Source organism: Caretta caretta, chromosome 2 (genome assembly GCF_965140235.1).
Source record: "Caretta caretta isolate rCarCar2 chromosome 2, rCarCar1.hap1, whole genome shotgun sequence".
NCBI lineage: Eukaryota > Metazoa > Chordata > Testudines > Cheloniidae > Caretta > Caretta caretta.
The window spans coordinates 212826342-212853161 of NC_134207.1; the positions used below are offsets into that span (position 1 = coordinate 212826342).

The 26820-nt window shown below is 38.8% G+C and overlaps 1 protein-coding gene across 21 annotated transcripts in view; it reads right to left on the reverse strand.

Moving 5' to 3' along the window:
* HDAC9 (histone deacetylase 9) overlaps window positions 1-26820 on the reverse strand; it is a 704322-nt gene that overhangs the window by 235518 nt on the left and 441984 nt on the right. For 20 of the 21 annotated variants that reach the window (XM_048838336.2, XM_048838333.2, XM_075125815.1 and 17 more), the window contains 4 exons: window positions 22077-22192; window positions 12922-13044; window positions 10139-10349; window positions 9488-9705 (listed from right to left, as the gene is read on the reverse strand). In XM_048838336.2, the coding sequence (XP_048694293.1) occupies window positions 9488-9705; window positions 10139-10349; window positions 12922-13044; window positions 22077-22192 (668 nt within the window). The remainder of the gene's footprint in view (window positions 1-9487; window positions 9706-10138; window positions 10350-12921; window positions 13045-22076; window positions 22193-26820) is intronic. The other variant, XM_075125813.1, reaches the window with a different exon arrangement.

The following is a 26820-nucleotide window of genomic DNA, read 5'->3' on the forward strand; positions in this document are numbered from 1 at the left end:
TATGGTAGTTTGAGATATTTATCCAATAGCATTTTGTATGATGTTTAAAAAATTAACAAATAATGTGCAGGTGCCTAAAATTTGGGATTAATGGTTTTTTTATAAATGCAAAACATCCCTTTTAGGCTATGGTCCACCTCCAGAATCATGGGCCGGTGTGAAAGAGAAAGATTTATGATGGTCACTGATTGAGGCAAGGGCAGAATTAACACCCCACTTTCACCCATGTAGACATAGGATTTATGAGCAAAGTGCTGGAGGCCATAAAATCATCTTCTATTCTATTACTAGATCCCACATGCAGATCATCTACAACACATCAGTCAGATTGTTTTCCATAAACATTAGGAAGCACCGATGCGATGTAATTGAAACAAAGAGCTACATCTCCTAGGCACTAATCATTAACACTAACCAGAGCCTGCAACAGCAAAATAATAATTAAAAGAAGTTACTTTACCATTGTTGATCCTGAACAAGTTGTGTGTGTTACAGGGATAATTGGGGTTCTGGTCATTCCCCCATAGTAGGACAAGATTACCCAGGCCATTGAAGGTGCTGAGCCTAAAAGCAGATGTGTGTACCCACTTGTGCAGCTGCATTTGCAAGCTCAGCGCTTACGTCAAATAGTACAGCTATTTAAAAAAATATGTCCATGATGAAAGTCTTCAGGCAAGAGAGAGAACCCTTTCGGACACTGGTACTGAGGGCCACAGCAGCCCACTTAAAAAATCTCTCTGTTATTCTAGTATTCATCTGTCACTTCAAATGCATCTTCAGTGCTGCAGGTGGCATCGTTATAAGCAGAGGAATCCCTGCTAGCGCAACTAACGCTAACTGACTCCTTATAAAGAAGAATCTGGAAAATTTCTCAGATCATACCAGTAAATGTCTTCCAGTTCTTTCTCAGGGGCTGATGCTGCCCAAGAAGGCAGTGGAGCTAACTACATGTATGCAGAATAGTAGACTATTATCTGTCTTTTTGTTAAACATCTGTTGGTGATCCTGCAGCAAAATAAAATTAAAGAGTCTGGCTGCTGGCTGGCTAGCAAGCAAACACAAGCTAAAACATCTGTGTGACAGATAATCATATACAGCTAGCATGAGTCACTGACGCTGATCCATCTGTAAAACATTCCATATGCCAGTTGTCTGACATCAGGTGGGTTACTCGGTAGGAAAATCCAAGAGAGACTGAGAGCTAGTCCACAGCACAGTTAGGGAGCATATTTCATTTCCTTACTGCTCTCCTTTCTTCTGTGCTTTCTCACTTTTATGTGGGCTTGCTCGCCTTTCATGCTACTGTATGGCACTGTTCCTGAAAGCTGATGAGGCTACTGATGCAACCCCATTGTGTCATTTGGGGAAATTCACCTAAGTATGGCACGTGCTCAAATGCATTTTTGGATGACCTAATGAGTAGAGTGATGCAAGCACCTATAGGAGGGGTATTTTATGCTTAGACTACATTTAGTGGTGGCATGCATTTAAATCTGCAATATTGCTGTGTTAGGGCCTGATCCTGAATTACTGAAATCATTGGATATTTGCTAAAGACTTCACTGAGATCAAGGCCTTTGTAAGTAATAAATGTGTGCCTTGTTTCATAGATCTCAAAGTGCTTAACCAGGTGGGTATACATTGTCCCTATTTCTGGAGAAATAAAAACAAGGCAATAACTTTCCCAAGACCACATGGCAGATTAGAAGATGGAACCTTGAGTTTCCTTGAGTCCCAGCCATGTTCAGTCCACGAGTCTACAGCTACTTCCCCTCCCTCCTTGAACTTTCATTTTGTTTATGTGGTTTAAAAGAGAGCTTGGCACTATCATATTATATTGCCAAATATACCTGATACCACATGGCTCTTCTAGTCACATATATTCATCATTAATGATCTGGATGATGGGATGGATTGCACCCTCAGCAAGTTCGCGGATGACACTAAGCTGGGAGGAGAGGTAGATATGCTGGAGGGTAGGGCTAGGGTCCAGAGTGACTTAGACAAATTGAAGATTGGGCCAAAAGAAATCTGATGAGGTTCAACAAGGACAAGTGCAGAGTCCTGCACTTAGGATGAAAGAATCCCATGCACTGCTACAGGCTGGGGACTGACTGGCTAAGCGGCAGTTCTGCAGAAAAGGACCTGGGGATCATCAGTGGACGAGAAGATGGATATGAGCCAACAGTGTGCCCTTGTTGCCAAGAAGGCAAATGGCATATTGGGCTGCATTAGTAGGAGCATTACCAGCAGACTGAAGGAGGTGATTATTCCCCTCTATTAAGACTGGTGAGACCACATCTGGAGTATTGTGTTCAGTTTTGGGGCCTCCACTACAGAAAGGATGTGTTCAAATTGGAGGGAGTCCAGTGGAGGGCAACAATAATGATTAGGGGGCTGGGGCACATGACTTGCAAGGAGAGGCTGAGGGAACCGGGCTTATTTAGTCTGCAGAAGAGAAGAACGAGGGGGGATTTGATAGCAGCCTTCAACTACCTAAAGGGGGGTTCCAAAGAGGATGGAGCTAAGCTGTTCTCAGTGGTGGCAGATGATAGAACAAGAAACAATGGTCTCAAACTGCAATGAGGGAGGTCTAGGTTGGATATTAGGAAAAACTATTTCACTAGGAGGGTGGTGAAGCACTGGAATGGGTTACTAGGAAGGTGGTAGAATCCAATCCTTAGAGGTTTTTAAGGCCTGGCTTGACAAATCCCTGGCTGGGATGATTTAGTTGGGGTTGGTCCTGCTTTGAGCAGGGGGTTGGACTAGAGGACCTCCTGAGGTCTCTTCCAACCCTAATCTTCTATGATTCGATATGTTAAAAACATCAGTTTACACTTTACTTCCTGATATTACTCCTTCAACTTGTCTGATCATTTTGTTTCTGAATCTATAGTTAAATACATAGATTTTTGATACTGAAAATGAATATGTTGTTTGCTAGCATGAATATTTAGTAATAGTTTTGGAAAGAGGAGTCCTTAATTTGAGCTCTAATGAGACTATACTTTAAAATAATGATAAAGCCATGTTTCAGTTAATGTTCTAAATTAGAATTGTACAAACTGGACTTCTCCAAAACAACATGCATACATTTTAGAGTTATTCAAATTGAGACAGCAGCTTAGAGAATGACCTCAAGCTACTGTAATCCATATTGTTTCATTTTTTTGTTTTAAGGAAATTAAGCTGTAAGGAATATGCATAAGCATTTTTTAATACAAGAGTCCAACCAGGGCCTGTCCTGTAGTAGGTAACTTCTGGGTACTCTTCCACACTATCAGAGGCTCATTCACCTGCACATCTACCAATGTGATATATGCCATCATGTGCCAGCAATGCCCCTCTGCCATGTACATTGGCCAAACTGGACAGTCTCTACGTAAAAGAATAAATGGACACAAATCAGACGTCAAGAATTATAACATTCAAAAACCAGTCGGAGAACACTTCAACCTCTTTGGTCACTGGATTACAGACCTAAAAGTGGCAATTCTTCAACAAAAAAACTTCAAAAACAGACTCCAACGAGAGACTGCTGAAGTGGAATTAATTGGCAAACTGAATACAATTAACTTAGGCTTGAATAAAGACTGGGAGTGGATGGGTCATTACACAAAGTAAAACTATTTCCCCATGTTTATTCCCCTCCCACCCTCCCCCCGCTGTTCCTCAGACATTCTTGTTAACTGCTGGAAATGGCCCACCTTGATTATCACCACAAAAGGTTTCCCCTGCCCTCACTCTCCTGCTGGTAATAGCTCACCTTACCTTATCACTCTCATTACAGTGTGTATGGTAACACCCATTGTTTCATGTTCTCTGTGTTTATAAATCTCCCCACTGTATTTTCCACTGAATGCATCCGATGAAGTGAGCTGTAGCTCATGAAAGCTTATGCTCAAATAAATTTGTTCGTCTCTAAGGTGCCACAAGTCCTCCTTTTCTTTTTATTTAAATGAAATGTCTCTACAAACATACGAGGTACAAAGCACCAAGAGTGAACCTGCAGCAACAGCCACTTACATTTATTTCCATCAGAACTCGATCATCTTATTTATTAATCAAATAAACATTGGAAGAGGAGGGAAAAACAATTTTCCATAAGCATATACGTTTTTTGAATCAACATATCCATGCACTTAGCGAGCTATGCTTGTAATCAGCTATGCTTGCATAACCAGTGTATTGGCCTGTTTGAAGATAGAAATTTTGTATTGAGCATGTACATAAGAAACTAATGAGTCAGCTGTTCATTCAAAATTATTTTCCAAAGTAAGCATTGGTTCTAGTTCTCAATAAATAATCTGTCTACGGCAATGCATTATTCATTTATTGTTGCGAAAGTCTTGTCCGAAAAAGTGTGATTAGAATTTTTAAACCAGGAAGTGTGTTTGGGGTTCCCTCCTCCACCCTACTATTTGCTGGACATGGTGATCACACATAAGGATATGATGGAGAGCCAGATCCTGAGCTGGAGTGAGCTCAATGGAGGTATGCCAACTCACACCCGCAGAAGATCTGGCCCAGACCCAGTTTTAGCATTTTGCTAAACAGCTGTTCATTTATTGCTTTAGTTGCCGAGAATTAGTTGACCACATTAAAAGTTCCTATTGAAAAACTCAGTTTTTTCTGTCAACAAACTCATGTCAAGAATGAGAAACCTCTAAATTATTTTCCCTCTCTTTATATGCTTTATCTCAGTTATTATCATAATCATAGAATATCAGGGTTGGAAGGGACCTCAGGAGGTCATCTAGTCTAACCCCCTGCTCAAAGCAGGACCAATCCCCAATTTTTGCCCCAGATCCCTAAATGGCCCCCTCAAGGATTGAACTCACAACCCTGGGTTTAGCAGGCCAATGCTCAAACCACTGAGCTATAATCTAAAGTACTCTCATTTCATTTCCCTGTGTATTTTCTTTCTCCTTTTCTCACCTCACAGTCATACCTAACCATTGTTTTCTCATCCAAGTAAAAGACTTTATGAACAGATTAACAGCCTGAAGTGAAAACTGAAGGTCAAGCCCTCCTTCTTTTATCTTTAAGTTATGAAAGCAGCATTGGGAATTATAATGTATATTGCAAACTGTCCCATAACTTGACTGTTTAGTTTCCCTCTCCAGTACAAAGTTTCATCATTACAAAGTAACACTGAACACTTAGTTCAATATAAATATGTTATGTAATGACAATATGTGGAAGTGCTCCTACACTGATGGGGTAAAGTCCTAGTCCCATCAAAATCTTTGGGAGTTTTGCCATCAGCTTCACTGGGGCCAGGATTTCACTCACAGTCTGCACTGATAAAACCGCTTCTAAAGGAACAGAGCATGTTCACTTAATTCCCTCACTGCTTTAATTTCTGAGGTTTTCCTAAATTCAGACATCTGCCAATGGCCTTGTGTTTATATTAATTATGCAGAAATCACATATTTTAAGTAGTAAGGTCAAGGTTCTTTAGATACCCAAATAACATAAGGAGCGAAACAGTAAGATTTTTGTTGCAATGTCAGTATTTTGGTACCTGCTACAATAAGTTTAACTGGGTTTGTAGACATGCTATTCCTTTTATTGGGTAAAATGAAGTTCTAAAATGCTGATCAAAGGACTCCACAAGGAAATAAGCTGTCATTTGGACAGAAGTGTATTAAATCTGACAACAGCAAAGCCTATCTTCCAAAAGAAAAGCCCAGTTCAGGTTTCCACACATTTGATTTTTCAAAAGCAAGGGCAAGGCTTTCCACCTACTTCTGGATGGGATGTCAAAATTTGCATTTCAGCTAGAATGTTTTGAAAAGGTCAGTGTACTAGATCCCGTAGGTATAAAGTCAGACTCTAGTGAGGAGGTGTACTATTTCCCACATCAAAAACCTGCCATCTGACAATTGACCAGAAGTAGTCCACAGGGGAATCTTCTCTTTGTTACTAAGGATAGAAGCACACCTCTTGGCTCAATGATTTGTTTCTTTTTAGAGTGGAAATGATCCAGGGAAATCTTTACCTCTGGCCTGTGTTAGGTTTTGTTTTTTATCACTCTAATCACAGCCTTGGCTTGTGGCTGGAAGTATATTTCCCTTACAAAGAAAAGGAACCATATTTTATGCCTGTAGTTTTGCAAACTATAATGCTTTACAAATCATGAGTTTAGCTGTATTGCCACTGTTTTTCCCCTTGTCACTGCTATAGCTCAATTTTCCCAATTGCCATAAAAAGAGATTCCTTGACGTTCAGGGGTTTATATCATGCCATAAAGAATTATTCCAAGCTGAAACATCAAATACAGTATTTCCATTTGCATTATTAAAAAAGTATTGATTTAAAGTTTTAAAAATAAATATGTCATGAAATGCCAGTAATTTCCAGAAGGGCAGAGTAAGAAGATGCAGGGGAAAGGGATAGTATCTTGTCCTGAGCTCATAACAACTGAGTGTTATTTTATTTCGAGAGTCTTGCCATCTCAAAAATTGCTTTCCTGGCTTTCCAAGTTAAAACTGCTAAGAAAATGCTTCAGATTATCTGATTTATTAAATAAAGTGCACCTTTTCATAAACAAAATTTAGGAAATAGAATGATAGATTTTTGGATACTTCACTTTACTGCCTTCTTACAGAAATGCAATGAGCAATAGGACCAGTGGGAAAACATTAGATGCACATATATGCTTGGGACATGGAAAGACGCTGCACTGTATTGTTTAAGAACCAAATAATCCAGCATTGAAGCCGTTTTTATTTTGTTTTAAATAGCCCCACAAACTAAAGTCATTAGTAGGATATCATGAACAGATAACTTTAACTTCAAGTAGAGCAAACTTTTAGCTGATCAACCCTATCCTATACAGTTGATTAATGCCTTTACAAATGTTTTTATCCAAAACAAGCGGACCACCTGAAGATGAAAAGACAGTTTTGAATTATTTCTTTTTAGCAAAATTTTAAGAGTGAACACAGTACACTCTGTGGTGAATAATTTCATAGTTCAGGTAAACATCAAAAGCTTATTGTAAGTGAAGTGCTGTTCAATCTCAAGCAATAATTTAATAACACAATTGTATGTTTCACTCTCATTCATATAACATTTTAAGTTACCACAGTACTCAAAATGATCACCCGCCTTCTCAGTTGTTCAGTCATCACTCTCTTCTATAGCCTCATGGTGGCTGTTCTTTAAATTTATTTATACAGGTTCTCCCTTTAGATATATGAAGATCACCTCTTGCTTTGTGTAGGTTTGCAGAGAACAGCTACATGACCAGAACAGCAGCATTTTTCAGTAATCTCTCTAAGATGTACAGTTACAAGAATGGTTTCAGAGTATCCACAAAAAGAACAGGAGTACTCGTGGCACCTTAGTGACTTACAAATTTATTAGAGCATAAGCTTTTGTGGGCTACAGCCCTCTTCATCGGATGCTGGCCCAGAAATCATGGCCACAATCTCGTGATCAGAAGACCAGTAAAAACGAGTGTGACAAAGTATTTTCAGGAGATATTGGGCCACTGAATACTATAGTCCTTGCTAATTTCTACCATAGATGTAAATCAGTGGTTAGATGCTGCTGACTGGCTGAACATGGCACAGTTAAGTTTACCCACAATAAATAAGAGCAATATTTCAGAAGCATTTATTCTCCAATGCCAAAGATTAACTAACTAATTAAGTGTATGTGTCTCAAGACGTGATTAGTCCCATAAATTTTTGTTTCTTTTCTTAGAATTACATTTTAACCAAGAAAAAAAACTTCACAATGGAACCACAGACTAAACGCAGCCTTTACAGTCCAGTTCCTAAGGGGTGAAATGTGTGCCTGGATAAAATTAAAAGATTAGTAATTACTACTTCAGTATCATTCCATTCTGATGTTGTTTGATTCAAGTTTCATTAGACACATTTAGGATAGACACCCCTAAAGCTCATATTATTTATCCCTAAAAGCTACAGACTGTCTTACAATAGAATCACAGGTTTATCTTTCATACAAATATAGATTTGATTCTTCATTTTGTGAAAAAAAAGCATGATCATTGTTTGCTGTGGATACCTTTTAACAATGCGAAGACTCAGTCCTTTACCCGCTAATAAAAAGTTCTCTTTTTTTCAGACAATTGAGGGCAGGTGAAATATTTTCAAAACCTAGAGGCTACAAGATGTACATATGCCATCTTGATTAAACATATGGAACGCATACTCAAAGAAAAGCCAACTGGAGTCCTAGTTGAGTAATCAAAACACCCTAGCTGAGAGGGGTTAACATGCAAGGATCAGCTCTGAACTTTGAAGTTTTCTGGTCTTCATTTTTCCTAATTAAGACAAGATTTAATAACCAAACCACTGTACAAACTATGTACTTAAACTCTGGGTTTGTTTCTAATTTTGTTGGGAATTCCTAACAGATTCCAAGAAATCAGCACCCCATGAGAGAAGTTCACCAGTGAGATGGGTTGATCCTTTCTCCGATGTACAAGGGCAACATGCCTGCTTTTCATCTTATTTTCTCCCATGTGACTGACTTTCATAGATACCCATCAAATAATTCTCTGACAAGATAGAAAAAGGGAAGATGCATTGATTCACATGTGTCAAAATTATTCAAAGCAGTCTGGCAAACATACATTTAACTTCAACTCAAAAATGAGTATAGTACAATGAGTAAGACGGAAGGGTGTGCACTAAAAAGGTTTTCCTGGGATTAGATCATTTAATTACTCACATATCTCAGTATTAGAGTGTGGCATTGTTCATGGCTATAACTTACCTCTTTTATTAAACTATATTGTCTCTGCTATGAATAAAATAAGGTATTACTTTATATAAGGAAGAGTAGTAGAATTGAGCCCCAAATTTATTAGTAGCAATAGTTGGTTCTCCTCTGACATACTAATCTTTTATCCTGACATGCAGGCAATGAACTTTTTATTACTTGTCAATTTTATATGGAAAGCAGTGTCTTGATGGAAGGTTACAAAAAAGTTGCTTTGGCTGATCAGTAAAGCCTCTAGATGGAAAAGGAGGTGGATTTTGAAGAAGTCCCAATGTATTGCTCACCATTAATCAAGTAAGCTTAAAATATGAATCACAGGTAGCAACACAGAATTACCTCCCAACAGCAAAATGGGAAGTAAAATAAGTCAAAAATAAATCCAATAATCTTTTGAGGAATCATTTATCAATACGACAGGAAACTGACTTAAAATGGTAATTTAAAACTTTGAGAGAATCTGGTTGCTGTTTCATTTAATTATATTCTTCCTAATGCTGATGCCCAGAGAACCAACTTTGAACAATCTTTAGGAATGACAGAAAATGGATATGTAGTCTAACATTAACACTCACACCCAAACCTGACATGCCTATGTATATATAATGTACACGTGTAGCAGGGACTTCCGTGCTGCTCAAGTACAGCATTGTACCAGATATCCACGCTATCTTGTTAGTTTTTCATTCTCTGCATGTATTGGAAAGGCTTTAGTTTGGGAGCTCACTTTGTTCATGTGAATCTGTTGCTGGTACTGTTTCTGCTTCTCCAGGAACTGCTGGTGCTGCTGCTGAATGACCAGCTGGGCCAAGGTGCTCTGAGGCAGTGGAGCTGACTGGGTTCGATTCAGGGGCCTATGGCGAGGCAACTTGTGGGCAACTCTGATGCCAGGTGAGACTCTTTCCTTTGTTGCTAATGGAGACTGTGGATGGAGAGGAACCCCTCCTGCAAAACAATGACATTTCACTCATCAAATATGAGGATCAGTAAAACTAAGAAAACATAAAAGTCAGGGAGAGCTTCAGGGTCGCTGGGGTACTGAAGAACTTTGCAGTAATATCAATAAAATAATATTCCTAGCACATGCCCAGCAACAACAGGAAGTTTGATAGCCCCAAGAGAAAGCTACTACATTTTCTGCAATCATTTTACCCTTGGAGGCAGAAGCAAGAGATTGGAGCAGATCTCACTGGAAGCAGGAGAAAAAAATCAAACACCACACTGCTTCCCCTCCTGCCCCCCCCCCCACCCCCCACAAATGGCTGAGCACTGTAGCATTCATGTATTGCATTTCATTTAAAAATGAAGTCACTCTCTTGTAAAACTCCAGTTTAAAAAAAGCTCTAAAGGACACTCCAGTGAAGCCTGTGATAATTACCAGTCACAAGAAGCTTTTGCTGTCTCATTTGCTCCTTCAGTAACAAATGTTGCAGGAGAGCCTGATGGCTACTGTTAGGTTTTCCCTCTAGAGCAATATGAGGCTGAGCTGAAGAGGGAGGCACGTTTCCCCCATACAGTCCAGGAAGAGCCACTCCCTGCCTCAGGGTCTGGGTCTCACACTTCTGTTTTTCTTTGAGTGAAGATGAAGCCTGTGTTAAGATACATCAGAAATGTTAGCTGCTTTTCAAAGACTTGGTCCATTAGGTCTCCACATAATTAGCTGAGCTATTTATACTATAATTTAAAAGAAAATCCCCATTTTACCCTGTGTCTATTGACTGAAAATGGAAAACATGCCAGTTATTTTAACACAGTGGCATCAATGCACAGGGAACCAGAAATAAAGAGGTTGTTCTCGAAGGGCAAGACTGTGACCTTTCCTTACAATGGTGTGTAAGGAAGTGTGGCCTTCCCTAGTGCCCTGCATAACTCACTCAAATCAACACTTTCTGTACAGGGGGAAGGAGAGCAACAACGGTAACAGGTGCCTTGAATTCAGTGGGAAGCAGGTGAGCTTTGGCTTTCCACACATCTCACACAATAGATCAATCAGCAATACTGAGCCAAAGTGAGATGGAATGTTAACTACAGCTGGTATAGACCTGGTGAATGTTATTTCCCCCAAAGCAATTCCTTCTCTGGCCTACTCCTGGGGCAGCACAATTATACACTGCCTCCTTACTCAGGGTGGATTATAAAGTAACAATCTTGATTCCAGGAGTCAATGGGAGCTGCTGGGCAATTGGCACTTTAAAGCCCCCTGATTTAAGTGCCTAAATACAGACTATAGGACCTAAATTTAGGCATCCATTTCAGAAAATCTTGACCAATTACCATTGCAAATCTACTTGAGATCTGTGTTCCAGTTAATGGATGCTTACATTTTCACTGAAAAATATAAACTAGATTTTTTAAAAGGGTTGATAAAAAAGTAATAAATAGCAATAATAAATGTTGAGTCTTCCCAGGTTGTACATGGTTACCATTCAGTTTGTAATAGTAAAAAAAAGCTATTCCCGGATTATCTGAATTCCAGATGTTCTAGTCAGGCAAACCCTAACCTTTTTCATTAAGTTTCTTGTACATACTTTTTACTTCACATTCTGCCTCTGCCATTCTCTCCTGAAAAAACACCATGGTGGGCTACATTCAATTTAAATTACACTATCTTATTCTAGCAATTGCATAAACATTACCTTGCAAAAATCAAATACCCTGTTTGTTCAATTTCCAAAAGTAGCATTTAGTATTAACTGATCTCAATACAAGCTTATATGATGTGTGTGTGTATGTGTTTTTTAAAGATAATAGCTTTTAATTTCACGTAATAAATTACTTTGACATTACTTAGTACCTGTTCTCAACTGGACAAGACATTTTTGCAGAAAGGAAAAATTAGTTATAAGTAGTGCATTTTGGAATGTTACTCACTGTTACTTATGACCAGTATCTTAACTAGAATCATTTGCTTACAAGTGTCTGATGCAAGATTCCTAGAGAATTTATGTAGAGTTGCAAAATTTTCTTTTGCAAACTTCTCCAGGTGTCTGATGTTAGAAAATAGTACAATATTTTCCCTCAGAAATGAACTAAGTAACAACAATATATCAGAGATAATGACATTATATTGTACTGGAAAAAAGAAACAGGTATGATATAAAACTTGAACTAGATTTAGCATTCAAATTAAGTACTACCGTACTGAAAACCATAATAAAGTGCATATTTAAAATGAAACTTCTTGCATACTATAAAGTGACACATACTCATTTATACATGTAGAATTTATATAAATTCTACCAAATTCATAAGTCATACCACTGTGTCATAAATTAAATCTTAAATTGCAGAGATTTCTTAATAATATTCCATATTATTGTACAGAGTCATCATAAAACCTATTTTAAATCCTTATTGGCAGTCAAACTGAACTAAGAAGTCCTAGGGTAAAATTTGGGCCCCACTGAACTCAATGGCAAAACTTTAATTTACTTGAACGTGGCCAGGATTTCACCCCTAGAGTTCTGTGACTTTTTCTCAACCTGATATTCTCTTTATGAGTAAACATGAAATGTCATTCATTAATAGACTACTGTGTCTACATAGTCATGCACTTATTTTAACATTTAAATACAAAGAAATTTAAATGCAAGGGACTTCTCCAAATATATTAGCTCCAACACAGCCTGAGTCAGTATTAGAATGTCATCTTAAAGACTATTGGCTTTGGAAGGGTATTCCTGGAAGAAATTTTATTGACGATAGTAGTCACCAGTACAAAAGTAGTTCAAAAGGTCAAATTGTATGACCCACCCAGGTATCTCTCACCACTTTTGTGGCTTCAAGCATTTGTACCTATAATTCAGAAATTGTGTTTGGTACATCACTGTATGGAGCGTTATGCTTACGTTTGTTTATTCATTATTATTCAGTGTGATTATTTATTGTTTCAAGTAGTGCCCACAGTGTATCAGGTCCTGTATAACACAAATGAAGTCATGGGTCTTGCCCTGAATTGCTTACACTCCAAAAAGACAAAACAGAGATGGAGATGGCTTTTTGAGGAGAAAAGAGACCAGAGTATTCTTGTATTGTGATAGAAAGTCGACAGAAGAGTGAAAAGTTGAAGAGGAAGGGGTGGTGAAAGCAGGGATAAGGGAGGTTGGTCTCAAAGAAAAAAACATGATAGAAAAAGGACACCCTTTTAAAGTGATCACTTACACTGAGCTGGGATTGTACCGCTGGAAGTCCCAAGGTAATGTTGGGCAAAGAAGGAGACGTATACAAACTCAACAGGTTCATTGATTCTTCATGAATCAGAATACGTTGTTGAGAAACCAAGTGCTGAAACAAGAAAAAAAATCACCTCCAGATCTGTAACACCTATTTCTATTACCCTTCGGCAACAAAAGCCAGTTAGTTAGTTATCTTTGTTAGTGTGCCTAAGATGCCAAATATTGGGGAAAAGTACTTCATTTCCTGATATACTGAGTATCCTGAGTATTGGGGCCTACTAATATTTCCCCAGGATAGCTCTGAGATTCTTTTCCTGAAATGGAGACAAATATTCACCTGCCTACCATGCTGCCTTGGTTAATCAGTTAAATTCCTATGCCGAACCAAAACATTAAGGATTCCCTGCTCCATTACCTCTTCTCCCACCAACCACAAATTCATTGCTATAGGGTCAATGCGAGTTTTGCTTGAGTAAATATTCAGGAAGGATTGCATAATATGTCTTATGGAACACTGATGATTCACCTCTTAATGGATGTAAGGACACATATATAGCTGCATTGGATATCATTTGGATATGCTGAGGGATATCCTCCTTACTAGAACTAGAGCAGATAACCTAAATGAGATTTTCATTAAAATGGAAGAAAAAGTTCTAAAGGAGTATAATTCATATGCCTTGCTGCAAAACTTCACCCAATGTAATTCAACACTATTCATTCTGAGTATCTTATCCCCTTGCCACTAAATTACCATTAGGCTACAGTGTTTAATATGGATGGAGAAAGTTTGAGTAAAAAGTGATTTAGGAAGCAAATGCCATTTAAAAAAAAAATGTTAAAAAACATGCCCCCCCATTGCTGTTGGGTGCTGAGCTGCCCCGTGAAGTGCTTAGCCTCCTTAACTCCCTCCAATTTCAACACCTTGCTGGACAGTCCCCACACTTGTTTTGAAACCATATGATAAAACCGCTTATGAAGAGGACATATAATTTCTGATATGATTTTTTAAATTACCCTGCACAGAGAAACAGGTATTCTGAAAAGATCCCCCATAAGCACCCATTTTACATTCAGTGGGAAGAAGCATTAAAAGGTTACATTATCACATGCTTACTGCAAGAGGAATCTTTTTGAAGCGTCTGCCATTCTGCTTTAATGGTCATGTTTTTCAACATGTGGTCTAGTATAGTTGCTTGAATTACATTTTCTGTTTAACTCTTACTTCCCTCCCAGAACTTTTACACAATAAGAGCTACAAAGGTCTTATTAGGCTTAGGAACTCTGGCATGATATGGTCCCCAAGGGAACAACATCCCTGAAAAAGAATACCCTGTGTAACAGTATGACACAGTGACTGCTTTCTTCCCAAACAAAAAGCATATGGGGCTCCAATAATAGACCACCTCCAAGAGGGATACTGCACACTCGGGCTTTGACTAAAGTAAATATAATAACTTGTCAAGCATGTTGTGGGGAGCAGTAGATTTTCCCCTGGACAAACCTGGGATATCAATTAACTTTGAAAATACCTTGTGCTAATACAATGCAACTTCAGACTGTCACTGAAAACTAGTGCTGCACAAAAAACACAGGATGTTATTCCAAAACATAACCTTCCTCATAGTTTGTTTGGAAATAAGACCTATCACTGAGACAATAACAGTAGAAGTCTCGATGTGTAATTTTCTCTTGGTATCTTGGGAATGCTAGAAGACAGCATATGAAAGAGAAGAGATATGGACTGTATGGAACACAAGTGTAAAGAAACTGCTTCATTTGTATATTACATTAATTTCCCATTAAAATTGCACTTGCTTGATAACATCCAAATATATACATTATTAAAATGAAGTATGCCCAAAATACACAAAACTAGTGTGAAATGCTATAAAGATCTTACCAAAAGAGATGCTGTAAACATGTAATCCTCTTTTTAGGACATCATCAGACTTGTACTGGTTGCAGCATCTATATGGTGCTGCATTTAAAAAATATATGTTTCCTTTTTGGTTTTATGATATGCCACTGTTAAATTCCAAGGTGTGAATTGAGGAACAAGAGTGAAATGATGGGATTTAAGGAATAAGTCAAGCACTAAAAGGCAATGCCATGGCTGTTAAAACTGAATCTCTCCTAATCTGTTCTGTTAACCATATGTAATAAGACAGCTGTGTTAAAAAAATTGATTATTAATAACATTTGCACTGAAATTTAACAGCATGAATATGCCTCTACAACATAGTCATTTTCTTTTAACAATCAACTGGTATTTGTTCTACAACCCTCAGATTAAGGCCATATTGAGACCCATATCCTGAAATGAGCTTTATGCTGACTCAGGGGGCCACTTGCATGGAGGTTACTGTGGAATCAGGGCCTATGTCTGTCTTTGAGCAACTGTAAGTGTTACTCTAGAGACAATTTACTAAGGCTGCTGTGCCATGCATTTACTAAAAGTTGTGCAGTGTGTGTAGCTGCTGTTTGTTGGCTCTCCTGCTGACAAAAAAACTTCTACCGCCAATGAGCAGCACTTGCCCTGTTCGCACTGGCACTTGTCGTGGCAAAACTTTTGTCTTTCCGGAGGACGGTGGAAGGGGGGACGGGGTTTAACACCTCTGAAGACAAAAGTTTTGTCTTTCAATTGCCAGTGTAGACATAGCCTAAGCTAATGGAGCATAGTCCTGTCCCCCACAACATCCATTTGTTGAGGCAGAAAATTTCCAGCCTGCCAGTGTTTTAAAAGAAACAATCCTATCAGTCAGGTTCACTTAATTCTTAAAATGTAAGTACAGTAATTAGATGTAGCAGTGTGTGGCTTTACTGTCTAATATCAACTTCTCTCTCCCTTTCCCACACACACACACACACACACATGTTATTGGAGGAAAAGGGACTATTTTCTTTTGGCTTTAAATCTTCCAAGTTGCAGACACAGTGTCTGAAGTTACCATTGCTTTGAACAGTCAGAATAAGTGGCACTCAGAAGTAAGAACTTTCTTTTATTTTATACTTCTGTTCTTTTCGTTAGTTTTAAAAATTAAGTACATTCCTTTTTCATGTTTGGATTGAATTCCAATTTCATAATGCTGGCTAGAGACTTAAAAGTTTTACCGTTGAAGACCTACTAAGTGTGCTTCTCAAAGCTGAGGTTCATAAACTAATATTATGCAAGATGGGTTTAAGAGACATTTATACCATGTGTGTTTATTTATGTCCTCCATATAATCAGGCAGTTCAGTTTCTCCTATTACCTTCAATATACCAGTCTCCAAAAGTTCTGTACACCAAATGTAAGTGGATTCTGTATGGGCCTGAATTAAAACCCATTGAGATGAATGGGATGAATGGGATTTCATTGGGCTTTGCCTCAGGCCCTCTCTGTGCTTAGAGTTAGCACCTATGTTTGAATGGTGCCTTAGTGAGGCAAGCTGTTCCAATGAAGTCATAGGGAATCCTTGCATGAAAAAGGCAGGCAGGGTTTAGCCAAGCACAGCATGTCATTTGAAAATATATGGTTTGCTCCAACAGACAAATAGTTACCGCAGTGAATCTTGAAACATCAGAGACAAAACCTAGGTCTAATAAACTTATAATTGCATCTTATAAATAAAAGTTGTTTTTAACTTTTAAGGCTCATATAATAACAGAAAGTCTTTTAACAGACTGGTTACTGAAATCACTATTAGAGAAATTGATAGCAAGGAATTTATCTGCAAGGTTTCTTACTCACAGTGCTCTTCTGTGCTTTCAGAAAATTTAAATAAATGGTTACCACACTGCCCGCTGTGGGTTAAGACACTTAAGGGATTGCTATTTAAATGATTAAGGCAGAAATGTTTTAAAAGAATCAACATTTCATTACTGATATTGCTCTAGTCACTAAAGTGTGATCATTTACAGTATTGACTCAGATTTTTACTGGTAAATGATTCTTCTGTCATCGCAACCTGTTTTTCCCCAGCAAAAAATGTTCATTTGCCACCATGAATACCACGGCCATACGCCCACTCGGATGTGAATACAACACTTACTGCAAATGTCACAATAACTATTAGGAAACAACAGCAGAGTGAGTCATGCAGGGTTACGGCAAAACAAGTGACATTTTGCATGATTTTAGAACACAACCTATTATTAGAAACCTCTGTACTTTGTGTGTCTGACAAAAAATTGATTAAATAAAGACCATTCGAGAGCTGGCAGCTAATGTTCAACTACAGAAGAAATATTCAGCTGTTTGGTTACTAATAAACTATTAAATAAAATCAAAATGTACTGATGTTGAGATCTATGGAAATATGTTTGCACCCACAGGACCACAAAATTAACAATCAAGTAACCAGTGAGGTAAAGAAGTCTCTGACTGGAGCCAGAAATGGAAGCCAGTGGTTTCAGCTTCCAAGTGTTCTGCCAAAGAGCTAAGTGAGTGGCTCCAGCACATAGAGCTCAGCTTTTAAAATAGCTTTTTAGGCTCATTTCAGCCCTCATGATAGTAAGAGACTAATACCACCATTGCCTGGCACAGCAAGGGAAGATGATTTTGCGATGTAGTGTTCTAGCAATGCACAGAATACAGTCCTAATGGTCCTAGAGCTTCAGTCTTTCCAAACCTTTCCTGAACAGAGACTACCCATCACACCAGACTGGCCAGTTTTGGTTGTGGTCAGAGGGCTCTGCTCTTCCTGATGAAGCTGCCGCAAATTGGCTTTGGAAGTTCTGCATCTGCTAAGGAGACTACCGGATTGTAAACTGTGTCTGTGGTGGTTTAATGATGTGTACAAATGTCTAGGAGCTAGAATATTCAGAGTACCAAACACTGTAAATAAGCCCAAATAAGCATCATTATTCCCTTTTCTATTTTGTGGTGTTAGCGTTAATGGCAAAGTATTCAAGTAGCTGTAGTATCCAATTCCATATGATTTTCCATCTAATATAGCATTAACACCCCTATTATACCCCTATTTGAAGTTGTGCTTCCCAAGGTGAAAATACACTATTTTAATCCCACTGTACTGACTAGTCTGTGGTCTGAACTTTTTTATAATTTGCAATACATAATCTGAATTTCTTTACAATCCCATACGGGGGCGATGAGGCAAAACCACATGTTAGCCATCAATGTAACTTTTTTGTTTTCTCTGTGCCACAGAGAGGCTACTAATCAGTGTGCAGAGGTCACCTACCTGCCCTCTGGATCATAGTTCACACACACAATTAATTCATTATGGGGAAGAATCCCTGCTGGAGGTTGAACTAGCCAATCCAGTTTTTTTGAGGTGAATGTCCTGCCACTGACCTGGAGAAACAGCTCCATTAGCCCAAACTCTGGTAAGTCACATTTCCGCATGCTCTTTTGTTTAATCAGCAGATAATATAAAACAATTAACAGCAAGCTAGGCCATCAAAGTAGTTATGATTATGGACATTAGCTGCAGAAGATAGGGTGGAATACAAATCTTAGCATTGAATGAGATGTCCTTTTGCGTGTATTGGCACTAATAGGGAAAAACTGCCTTTGGCATGTGTATTGCAAATATTGTATGAGGGAGGAAAGTAATAAATAATTAGTACCTGTATTGTGCCTTCCATCTAAAAACCTCAGAGAGCTTTACAAAACAGTAATGAACCCTCCTCACACCTTTGTTATGTTAGGGAATTATTATACAGATAGGGAAAACGAGGCACAGAGAGACTGAGTGACTTGCCTAAGGGCACACATGATGTCTCTGAGGATAAGACTCCTGACTTCCAGCCCTATGCTTTAGCCACACATCCTTCATTTTAATAATAACTGATAACTAATAGATTATTCAATAATACAGTAAGGCAGGACTTTGCTTACCACAAGTTAGGTTTTCCAAATTGTAGGGGGGCGGGGGGGGGGTGTATACATATGTAGTGTGCTGGGAGCTATTTTTTTATCCCTTTAAAGCCAGTTCATTAGGGCCTGCATTCAGCAGACCACTTACGCACATGCTTAATTTTAAGCATCCAAATCAATCAGAGATCAATTAGACTACTCACTGCTTAAGGTTAACTTGGATGTAAGTGCTTTGCTGAGTAAGGGCCTTGAATACCCTCTGCCTAACTGCACGACACTCAGCATGAGAGAAAATTACTACAATTCAAAATAATTCAAAAAATGACAAAATCATGTTTATAAATAAAAAATGTCAGGACATTTCTGTCTAATCCCTCAAGACTTTCCAGGGCTAGAGGTATATGCTGGTTGGCCCCTGGGGAAACTAGGAAACTCCACTATCCTATAGCATTGAACTTCTGTTTGTTGTTCTGACAGGTAACAAGATATTGGACTCTACACCCATCTGGAGTGATTAATATCCATTTGGGTCTTAGGCCAACATAATTGGAGGTGGGGGAAGGGAGAATATTCACATTTTGAGGGACAGGGAACCACTTCCTTAGAAAGTTTATTTTTAAAATAACGCCAGATGCTTGACATTCCTGAGAGTTTTGGAATGTTAAAAGCAGTCCTGGGGCAATGGATTAGTGGGCAGAGTGCAGGTGAGGCAGTCAATGATGATAAATACAATTTGTCACATGGTTGTCAATACCAAATTCTGGAGGTGTCAATAGTGACTCCATTATTAAGGTTATGTTGAGATATATACTTGAAGCAGGATTAAAATCCTTCTATTTCACTGAGAATTTTGTTTCCAAATAGCACAGTGAGTTTTCAGATGACAATTGAATTTTCCATAATTATTATTATTAATTTTATTTATTTATTTTTGGTAAAGTATTTACTAATTTTTACATAGGAAATTTAAAATGAGCCCCTTTTGCAATTTTTTACGTGTTGTGTGGTCCTTGAAGCTAAAGGTCCAGGGGCCCCACAAACACCCGGGTATATGCAGCAACCTTTTTGTGCCCCTCTCCATTTCCCCTCCCCACAGTGTCTTACTGGAGATGTTAACCTTTTGCAGTGGAAATCTGACAGACCTGCTCAGGTCTGCTAGATAGAGGTTCCACTCTGCAGATGCACAGGAAGCACAACCCAGAGGAAGAAATTGCCCCTCTAGCATCATTCCTGCAGGATCTTAAGCTGCAAGTCTCCTCCTCCTCTCCTTGCCGTTTGTTTATAATAGAGGCTGGGACAGGGAGGGGACAGGAAGAAGTAGAAAGTTACAGTTCAGGATGCCTTATAAGTGGAGGAAATAGTAAAGTTTTAATATACGTTATGGAATCGATGGGAACGCTCTCTCCATTAATAAAGCTATTAGCCCTTGTGTCTAGCTCGTACAATCTGCTCTTTGATTTCTAATACATTTGTCAGCAGTTGGAGGGATGCTAAGACCAATTATGCCTTACTGGATGTGTTGTGGTGTGTGTGTCATATCTGAAAATAAACTAAATACATTATCTTGTGAAAGGAATTTCTAAACATACTGCAAGAACATATATTTGAATGTATATCTCTATTTAATTAACAAAGCAAAACTCACCTGGCCAGCTAGTTACAACTATGATATAAAGCTATTTCACAGCTATGCTATCAACAGATTACAGCATCTCTCTTTTGTTTTTGTTTTTTTAATTCAGTTACTGGAGTACACTGCCACAAAACACCTAAATTTATTATTTTACTACCTCTGAGAAACATATGTAGGAGAACAAACAAATACATACGTCATAAGAAAAACAGTAAATGTTGTCAATTACTATATATTACTTGGGGAGTTTATGTTACGTATCTGTGCTTTCTGTTGGTCTGCCCACATTAAACAAGATGCAATACACCTGAAGTGTGCATATTGTAAGGCTGTATTTCTTCATTCACAGTTCTGATGAGCTATGCTTCACTCTTCTGGTTTATGTTTTCATTGGAAACCATCATAGCTTCACTGTGCCACTTTACTGACAGTGAGTAGTGCCTTATTGTATGAGCATTCCCATGTACATTAATGGGACTACGTAACAGTGTCTCACCACTCTGACACAGGTACGGCTGCTGCCGCCTCAGTTTCCTCAGAGCCTCCCTTTCACGGTTTAATGAGTTTAGCCCTTTGGCTAAACCGAAAATATCCTACTGTGTAAGCAAAACAAGAAGTCCACAATACAAGTCAGTGACTCTGCGTATAGCTCTCTTTTTGCAGTCTGTGTAACCCTGTGTAACCCTCCTTCCTTTGAGGAGCATAACCAAGCCCTTCTAGCTGGCACCTTAGTGCCACAGGGGAGCTCATGCTTTGGCCCTAGAAACCCAAAGAGTGAAGGTGACTGCCCACTCCAAATTCAATGGTCATTGCTTCACTTTCCCCTCAAAGCCGCCTCCTATATTTGTCTTGCCCCCACAACTCCTTTCCCTTTATTCTACAGTATGGCTCCCCCGGGCTCCTTCTCTGACTCCTCTTCTGGGTGTACCACCACTGGTCTTCAAAACCTGGACACTGAAGAACCTCCCCAGCTAGCTGTACCCTGCACAGCAAGCAAAAAGGAGATCTTTTATATCCCTGGCCCCTTTCCCAGCATATTTTGTACCAGCCTACAGTTCCCTTGTCCCTCAGGGAACTACAACTTCCAGAATTCCTCTGTTCCAGACTGGAACTCAGAACAGGAATGAGTCAGACCTTAGCTAGCATAAACTGTAAAAGACTACTTACAGAGCAAGGTACTACTCAGCATGAGTAAGAGCTTGTCTACAGAGATAGTCACTCAGGAATAATTCCATGTGTAGACAAACCCTAAAGCAGATAAAATTTAGCCCTACATTTATACGTGTGTGAGAGCATAAAGCATTTTGCTGGAGTATCATTTGCTCCAAATAAGATTCCAAAGCAAAGTACTTTGCAGTATCCTGCGTATCAGTTGTTTATGTTAATATTTAGAAACACTGGTGTTATTTCATGGGATTTCATTATTTCTAAGATACCAATAATCATTATGATATATCAAAACAGTCATTCCACAGTGTATCTCAGCACCATCATATCTCTGCCGTAGACCAGTTTCCACTGCCATCTGAAATACAAGACAGTTTCTCTTTCACACACAGTTACTGTGACTTCCAGGTGAAGGAAGGAAATCAGAGAGCAATTATGGTCTTTAAGGTGCTTTATCCAACTTTAAAAAGCTAAGCAATTACCTGGTCAATAAAAGGATTGAGTGTATTATTCTTACCTCAGCTTGAGAATTAGATGGCAAAAGTGAGGTTTCATTTTCTGTCACACTTCCAGTAGGGCCATTGCTTGGTGAGCTGGGCCCTGTTCCTGGAGAACTGCTACTAACTGATGACTCTGAAAAAAGATTAAGCACACATGAATTTACAAGTAACACAGAAATCCAGCTGCGATTATAATGACCAATATATTGCTTATGGCATAGTCTTTCTTTTGTTGAAGAATAGTTTTCCTGTATGAATGGACTTTTTACTGTCTTAAGGATTTTCTCTCAGTCCCAATTTGTTTGCAATCTTAAAAAGATAGATAGTTTCATTCTTTTCTCCTCTTGATCCCTTCTGCACAAAGGGGGAATTTATTACTTGAGTTTCCTGCAAAGATGGCAAGTTACTCAGTGGAAGGCAGAGATGTACAAACAGAACTCCTAATGAGGAAAAAGGAAAGGAAGTACTTTTTATTGCATACTCTTCTGCCTCTGTGAGAGATCAAAATGACAGAAACAGTAGACTTGCAAAGGTCATGATAACATGTCATCAATTCATGAGGCCTACTGTCATTCCCTTGCTGTTTGGGAAGGGCTCCGGAGTATTTAGTTGTGAACTAACCTCTATATGAGTAACCAATAAAAAACAATACACCATTTGCAATACATCTCTGTCAGCAAGGTATGAGGGACTGTTTGCAGCATACAAAATCTTAAAATAGCATTTTGAGGGCTATAATTTACTCGGGTTTGGTGAAAAAACTCCCAGGAGTTTTGGTTAAGACGAAAGGTAATATGTTTAGGAAATGATACATCTGCTATCGGTGATGTATATACCATGGGAAGGTATTCTGCACTTGTAAAGGAATGGACTTAATGATCTAGTTGATCTTCATCACATCTTACTGTTATAAATCCTATATTGATGACGAGAGTTTTTTGTACAGAACAAGGAAAGAATATAAATAACTAAAATCAGAATTGTATGGTGTTAGCAGAGATAAGAATATTTTATAGAACATCTTTCATACAAACTATCTCAAGAAAATTAAGATAATTTAGAGAATTTCTTTAATTAGCGAGCTATCAATTTATGGCTATCACCAATTCTTTGCTCTCTTTTTGGGGTCAGTTTGCTAGGTTCCCACTCCTCTTGTCACTGAAGAAAACGGAAGTTTTGCTAGTGACGTTAAGGAACCATTCCTACTCCCAGCTAGAGTACATTTCTGCAATTCACTGTCCCATCAATAAACTAATAATATAGGTCTGGTCAGGAAATGTTTTTGCTCAAAAATATTTCAGGTTTTAATTTTTTTTTAAATGAAATCACAAACTCATAATTCTTGCTTTTCAGATTCTAACAACTTTATGATCATTGGGGTTTTTTGTATCAATTTTACTTTAGTCAAAAAGTCATTTTCTTTCTAAAAAAGGATTCAACAGAAAATGTTTGATCAGCTGTACTTTTAGCCGATGGGGGGTTATACAAAGTATGACGGGGAAAAAAATCACAAACAAGTCAATGGCAATCTTGTAAAAATTAGAGAATGAGAATATAATTTCAGGAATATAAGCAATCATTGATAATAAATCAGTCACAGAGTCAGGATTAGAATAGAAACGTGCCAACACCCAGTCATGTACTTTAACTATGACTATAGGTAATGCTCTATTACTAAAATCATTAATGTTCTACTTTGAAACTCACTTGAAAATATATGTATCACAAAGGAATGGGCCACTCTAGAAATATATGGAAAGAGTGTCAGTAAAGAGAGAATCAGCAATAAGACGCCAACCCTTAGATCCCCAACAAATTCAGCAATTACACTTAACACCAGTGTTTGTGAAATTAATTGGGAATATCTTGGTCAGACAGCAATATTATGGAAAGCTCTGTATTCAGCTGCTCCCTGGAGATTAAGAACAGGAGAGTGATTTTTTTTACATTTGCACCCATGTCACAATCCCATAGTCTGTAATAAACCCTGTGAAAAGCTGTCCTGAAAACTGCACTTATTGGACAGGGAACTTAATTTGTTTACATTGTGTCATAGCTACATGGTGATGTAAAATCAGTGAGATGCACTGATTTAATTAAACCCTTCCTTGACTAATGGATGCCGATATATATAACCAGCTGAGCAGTAATCAAGCACCCTTATATACACAAGGCCTAAGTCTCATCACATTGAAACAAGTGTAAACCAAGTGTGATCCAGTGGAGTTGCAGTGGTGTCAAACAAGAGCAAGTGACATCGGAATCAGGCGCAGACGTTGTAGATTCTCCTATTCTATTCAGATTAATGGGCCAGGCCCTGAAAGCATCCAATGTCTGCATGTTCAGGAGTCTGGATTCCAATGTGCTTGCAGAGGGGACATTTCAAAGAAAAGTTCAGCCATAATTTTCCAAGATAACATATATGATAATGGTACACTAACGCTAAACATATATAACCACTTTATGAGCATACATAATATGCAAAAGTATACTTTATTATCCAAAGATAACTGGCCTCTTCATTTACTTAGTTCAAATGTGTGGAAAGGAATTTAAAACCAATTTTAATTAACCTAAAATCTTTCACTTTGTATTTTTTTTCCTCTCTGCAACTTTTCTCCCTAAGGTGCAAAACTTTTATGTTATAACTGCTAAAAAATCCCTTCTAATTACTAGCAGCACCATCTGCTATGACTGAAAAATGTGCCAATGAATATTTAAACAGGTCTGTAAATACTTCAAGTCACATAATACCTTGGTGGGTTCTTAAAATCAAAAACAATTAAGGCTGACATTTTCAAACAAAGGGAACCAGGAGGAGTGGTCAAACATATGATTTCAAAAAGGTTGTGAAGAGTTGCCCTCATTTCAAGTTCTTTCTTTTGAAAACATCAGCTCTCACTCATCAAAATTGTTAATCCAAGCAACACTTCTAAGGAATCAGGTATCCTCCGCCATGTTTGGAAAAATCATCAAGATGATATTTCTTATTTTGCCCATCTTGTTCAAAATGTTCAGACATTTCTTTAACCCTGGGAGATCACTCAATTCAGAGAAAGCCTAACACAGGGAAAAACATCCGAAAGACTTAGGTTGAATTTCTAACCTGCACACTCCAAAAGAAACTAAACTGTCAGATCACCCCACTATAAACTAAGCTGGCAGATACATAAGACATAATAGTGCCACTGAGGGCTATTGAATATTACGGAACATTTCCCTCTATAAAAAAAGAATACAAGTTCTCTCACACAGCATATCTTGGTTCTCTGGGAAAACACACAAAGCCAAAAAGCAGGTGGAATTTCAATTACTTCAGTGGAGTTGTATACAGACACATGCATTCCCATCCAGAAAGCTTCATATGGTTTGTGGGTCCCTACACTTCAGAGGTCCCATGAAGGTCGTTAGGTCTCCAGCAGCATCCTCTGGCAAATGAGCTCCAGAGCTCCTTCAGTGGCTGCCACTGTACTGCCTCCCTCCCTCCACTAGGGGCTGCTGCTGAGAGCCAAGAGCACAGTAGAGCAGTAGTTCTCAAAGCCGGTCCGCCGCTTGTTCAGGGAAAGCCCCTGGCGCGCCGGACCGGTTTGTTTACCTGCCGCGTCCGCAGGTTCGGCCGATCGCGGCTCCCACTGGCCACTGTTCGCTGCTCCAGGCCAATGGGGGCTATGGGAAGCGGCGCGGGCCAAAGGACATGCTGGCCGCCACTTCCCGCAGCTCCCATTGGCCTGGAGCGGTGAACCGTGGCCAGTGGGAGCCACGATCGGCCGAACCTGCGGACGCGGCAGGTAAACAAACCGGTCCGGCACGCCAGGGGCTTTCCCTGAACAAGCGGCGGACCGGCTTTGAGAACCACTGCAGTAGAGCATCCTCTCCAGCACTGTCAGCTGCCAGATGCTTCTCAATCATTCTAGCTCTGAGTGCATGCAGCTGGCATTTGACAATGGGGAGAGCTGCAGCTGGTTACTTCAGGTTGCAACAGGGGACCAGCCCTCCTCTTGACTTAATGGATGATTAACCATGTGCGCTCAAGACATGAGTATGCTTTGCATAGTCTTCAGTTAAGCAACTATAGATAAATTAAATCTGTGTCTATTACCCATGCATTAATTAGAATACTGTTATCCGGCTCCGCTCCTCTTGGATAGAAGAGCCCAAGAACAAGCGAACACACACACATAAGAGTGTTGCAAATAATGCTCTGTCCTGTTTTAGTTTGAGAGAACATACTTATTCAGGACATTATTTAGGTATGTGCCCAAGTCCCATTGAAGTTAATAGGATTTAAGCATGTGCATAAGTACTTTCCTGAATCAGGACCTTAAATTGTATTGGCTTCAGAGCTGTTCGCAAGCCTGTTAAACTACTGCTTTGATTTGTTAAAATCTGTGTACTGTTCATTCTCTACATTCCTAAAGGTCTGCTTTTCTCGAAGAGATTAATTTGGGTTTAGTATTCCCTTTTTAGCTGGGAGTATGATGAAAGATATTCATTCATTTCTTGTTCAAATTAAAGGGACAGGAATTTTGTTTATATTAAGTATTGTTAATCTATTTTTGTGATAGTGCAACCTTTACATAGTATATATTAGTATTTTAAAAGCATTTTTTTTATCCCTTTAAAGCATTATATCGGCTTTTCTATTCCCTTGCTGTCTTTTGGGAGGGGCATGGACTGCTCCTGCCTCCCTCCTTCCTCTTCCACTCTGTACATACAGCTGCCTTTTCAGTTTACATTTTAGCTTTGCTGCTGCTACTGCTA